Source organism: Onychostoma macrolepis, chromosome 08 (assembly GCF_012432095.1).
Source record: "Onychostoma macrolepis isolate SWU-2019 chromosome 08, ASM1243209v1, whole genome shotgun sequence".
NCBI classification, from domain to species: domain Eukaryota; kingdom Metazoa; phylum Chordata; class Actinopteri; order Cypriniformes; family Cyprinidae; genus Onychostoma; species Onychostoma macrolepis.
In genome coordinates, this window is record NC_081162.1 from 27,155,699 (window position 1) to 27,159,726 (window position 4,028).

The following is a 4,028-nucleotide window of genomic DNA, read 5'->3' on the forward strand; positions in this document are numbered from 1 at the left end:
TTTCTAAAAGCAGCTTTGCAAACGTCTCCCTGCAGTCAGATGAAAATAAATAGTAAATAGTTTTAAGCAATGGCACTCTTGATTCTAAATCGGTCTGCTTTGAGCTTCATCTTCGGTGGGTATTTTTAGGCTTAATGAGTGCAGTGTGTTCACACCTCTATTCTGTTGTGCAGGTGTGATCATTCTTAACACAACTGGCATAATTATATGAATGTTTCTTAAAACCCATTTTTCCTCATGAATCAATACTATGCCTGGCTTGTATTCATCTTTTTATTCATGTTCAATAAGATGCACAACTTTGTTAGATGTAAACTGATTTTTCAGGAAATCCACAGCAAATTGTAAAGGTACAAAGCTGAGGAAAGCAATAAAGGATGACTAGTAGAGGATTATTCAAATGAATATATATTATTATTATTACTATAGCCAATATTATTGTTAAAATAATCAAATTATTTTAATGTGTTAATACTATTGGAATTTTTGTGTTTTTAGCATTTTAATGTAGATTATTGTAATCATTTAGAAATATTCACAGTATTAATTCATTTTTTATTAAATTAGTATTAATTTAATAAAATTGTTAATAAATTAAAATGCTAAAAAAAAAATACACATTTTAATTTTTAAATTATTTACATTTATTAATAGTCACACACACACACACACACACACACACACACACCATCAGCATATAATTTTTTCCCCCTCCTTCAATACTATTTCTGTTTCCTAGTTTTGAGAAAATTGTGTTGGACAATGGAGGGTTTAGAAGTCAGAAAGTTTGAGAACCACTGACTCAACTCCAGCATCCTTATACGCCGCGCCATCAACCTTCTCACATCCTGAAGACAAGAAATTCCAGGCGAACAGCCAAACCATTTTGCTTTAATTAAAAAAACCGCTCAAACCGTGTATAGAAAACAAAAATAAATACAATTGTTTCTTTATGGCATTTCCCTCTCACACTGGCTTTTTCTAAACAATAATCAGAACGAAAGGAGAAGCAGCCGAGAGAAGGAAGGCAGGTCCCAGTGCAGGAATGGTTCGCCTCGTCAGTACAGTCAGTTCGTAATGGTCTGTTGAAATGAATGGGTGCCGTCGCTCAGCCTGATTTGAAGAGCAGGATGGCCACCTGACCCAGGTAGAAGTAAATGAAATGTTTGGTCTCGTGAGTCACGTAGCTTCCAAAGTTCCTCCCCACGATGCAATGCCAGGTGGGGTTGTACTTTTTGTCGAACTCCTGCAGGGAAACAATGCATTTAAAGTCAATGCGAAAAGCTGTTTGTATTTCAGAGTGAAAGGCAGACTTTATTTTATTCATATTTCTTCAGTGGCATTGGTTGCTGAAGTATTTTTCCCATCGGGATTTTAAAGCAAAAAGTACTCGAAAAATGTCAACTGATGGCTTCAATAAAAGCATTTACTATCAATTAACAATTTTAGAGGATGACTAAAAATTATTCAAATTAATATAATCAAAATAATTAATAAATTAAAATAATCTAACTTAAAATGCTAAAATAAAATAAAAATGCATAAAATGATTTTTATGTACTTCTTTCACTTTAAAATAGGTACATTTTAATGTAGTAATTATATATTTAACAATATTCATATATATCTTAATCATATTTTCAAATAAATTAAAATAATTAATTTAAATTGATTAAAAAAACATTAATAAATTAAAAATTGGTTTTCAATAAACGAATTTATCAATACATAAATAAATTAAATAACTAATAAATTAATAAAAATGATTTTTATGTTTTTAGCATTTTAGTTCAGTTCATATTAATTAATATTATTCATAATTCATTAATTTAAATAATTCACAATTAATTAATAAATGTAACAATTAAAATGCAATAAAATCTAATAAAAATTGATTTTTAATAAATAAATGAATAGATTTGTAGGTTAGATTTCAGGTTACAAGTCCGACTCTCTATCCATTAGGCCACGACTGCCCCCAATATCAATATTTAAATTAATAATCTTTTGGTTTTGATTGTTTCTATTGTCCTCATTTGTAAGTTGCTTTGGATAAAGTTGCGTCTGCTACTTGTAAAAATTAGGTTTTCTGCATATTTTAATTTAAGTTTGTTTTTTTGTATTTAATTAATAAAATCCATATATATTTTAAATAATTCATATTTTGTGGCCCGCAAAGTGTTCCGCCCACTAAAGCGGCGTTTACCTTCTTGATGTAGGCGGCAATGTCCTTCTCAATGTTGTACTTCTCGAGCGCCTGTGTTGCGCACTCCACAGCGTCCTGCTGCATCTCCTCAGACATGTCCGCATTCTTGATCACTGCCTTTCTGTCTGACATGCTGGATCTGGAAACACAGAGACATTTAATGCCGAATGAACGAGTTAAACAGGGCTCGATCTGAGCAACACCCTGTGACGCACCCCATCTAGTGCTCATCCTGCTCTCTGCCCTGCCCCAAACCCACAGTCCTCCAGCATCTGCTCAGAGACGGCCGGGCGTCAGAGTCGGGCGGATGGGCGTTATATAATATCAGCACAAGAGATGCTGCCTTTATTCCATCTTTATTGCATAACATCACGTGGCATATTTTGCCAGGTTACTGTTGCCATGGTCACCTGCGCTTAAGACTGTACTCAGCACCACAGATTATTACAACAAACTTATAATACTTATTATGCTTATTTAACTTTTAATGGATTAACTTACAGTTAATTAAACAAAATAGTCTTAACTTACTGAATCAAAGTGTGCCTTTTAAGATAATCAACAAATGAAGGGTGCCGTGCTATGGTTATTTTTAGAAATAAGAAACACTTTACATCACCTTTTTTAATGTTAAATGAAATAATTACGTATCTTCTTGTTTGTATTATAATAAATCCAATCATTAATAATTGATTTCATTTATATTTAAGACGGTTGCTGAAACATAGGTGTGCAAACGGCCAACTGACGTTAGGTACAACACCGCTTACTCCGAGCGAAAACAAAACACAAGATATTTTGTTTCACAGACTAATATGCATTGTAAACTGCAATCAACGAATTAAAGTAAAAGTTTCACCTTATTTCTGTGCAGATTTGTTGAGACGGAGAGAAAAGCGACTCACTCGAAGCGCCTGTGATGCTCCCGCTGAGTGCTTGACCAAAAGTAATGTAGGTGTGCAACGGCCGTTGGCTCCTCCCGCTCTCGATTCCCATTGGCTGTCGCCGCCATGCCCTGCTCTGCGATTGGCCGACTCAGCAAGACTCTCGCTGCAATGTATCTCTGCATTTTATTTCAAACCGGCATGCCTTGCGCCTAAGACGCTTCGCTGGTGTCCATAGCAACAGAGAATGAACTCTCCGGAAGACAGCATGGTACGCGCCATAGAAACAAAGAACTATTATACTCTTTATATATTATATGCATATCTATGGTAGGCGCTATATCCGAAAACTAGTGTTGCCAACTTAGCAATTTTGTTGTTGGATTTAAAAACTGTTTAGACTACCCTAGCAACTTTCTTTTCAAAAAGCACCTAGCAACAAATTTAGCTATTTTTAAAATGTGTTTGGAAACTTTTGAAAAGTGACTCGAATGATAAAAAAGGCATGCATTTTATCTTTTAAACCACATTTATCTATCTATCTATCTATCTATCTATCTATCTATCTATATCTATGTAATGTGTAATTTAAAATACAGGTAAAATGCTGGGGAAAAATTAATAAACAAAATTCCTTCATATTAACACAGTACACTGTGCCCTGTTTTTATGGACTTTCCTTATTAGAGTGTAGCATTCAACTTAAATGTGTAGTTTTACTAGTAAAATGTAATTGTTCAAAAATGTGTATCTTTTCAATAATTCAATGTTATTTAAAAACAAGAATATGCAATCCAATATGTTTATATTACTTTTAAAAATAATATATATTAAATGTTTATATTATTTTCACGAATAAATGAACATATTTCAAATTATATTCTTTGCTGAGATTTGAGTAATTTCAATGTGTATTCTCCCGCGTCATGGTTACATTA

The 4,028-nt window shown here is 33.1% G+C and overlaps 1 protein-coding gene across 2 annotated transcripts; it reads right to left on the reverse strand.

Moving 5' to 3' along the window:
- Positions 1–871: 871 nt before the first annotated feature.
- On the reverse strand, positions 872–3,217 carry dynll1 (dynein, light chain, LC8-type 1). Of its 2 annotated transcripts, none has more exons than XM_058784784.1 (3): positions 3,066–3,217; positions 2,207–2,345; positions 872–1,246 (listed from the first exon to the last, which is right to left on the reverse strand). In XM_058784784.1, exons 1-3 carry the CDS (start codon positions 3,200–3,202, stop codon positions 1,109–1,111), a joined length of 414 nt encoding a protein of 137 aa, XP_058640767.1. In that variant the 5' UTR covers positions 3,203–3,217; the 3' UTR covers positions 872–1,108. The 2 variants fall into 2 exon arrangements, with proteins under 2 accessions (XP_058640767.1, XP_058640768.1); XM_058784785.1 differs by having other exon boundaries at positions 3,112–3,204.
- Positions 3,218–4,028: the final 811 nt, after the last annotated feature.

What these genes read in the sequence shown, in the direction of transcription:
- dynll1 (XM_058784784.1), bottom strand. Translation starts at nt 3,202, where the DNA reads ATGGGAATCGAGAGCGGGAGGAGCCAACGGCCGTTGCACACCTACATT. An exon ending in CAAATCTGCACAGAAATAAG is followed by an intron (nt 2,346 to 3,065) that starts GTGAAACTTTTA and finishes CTGTGTTTCCAG; the next exon opens with ATCCAGCATGTCAGACAGAA. An exon ending in TTGCCGCCTACATCAAGAAG is followed by an intron (nt 1,247 to 2,206) that starts GTAAACGCCGCT and finishes GTTTCCCTGCAG; the next exon opens with GAGTTCGACAAAAAGTACAA.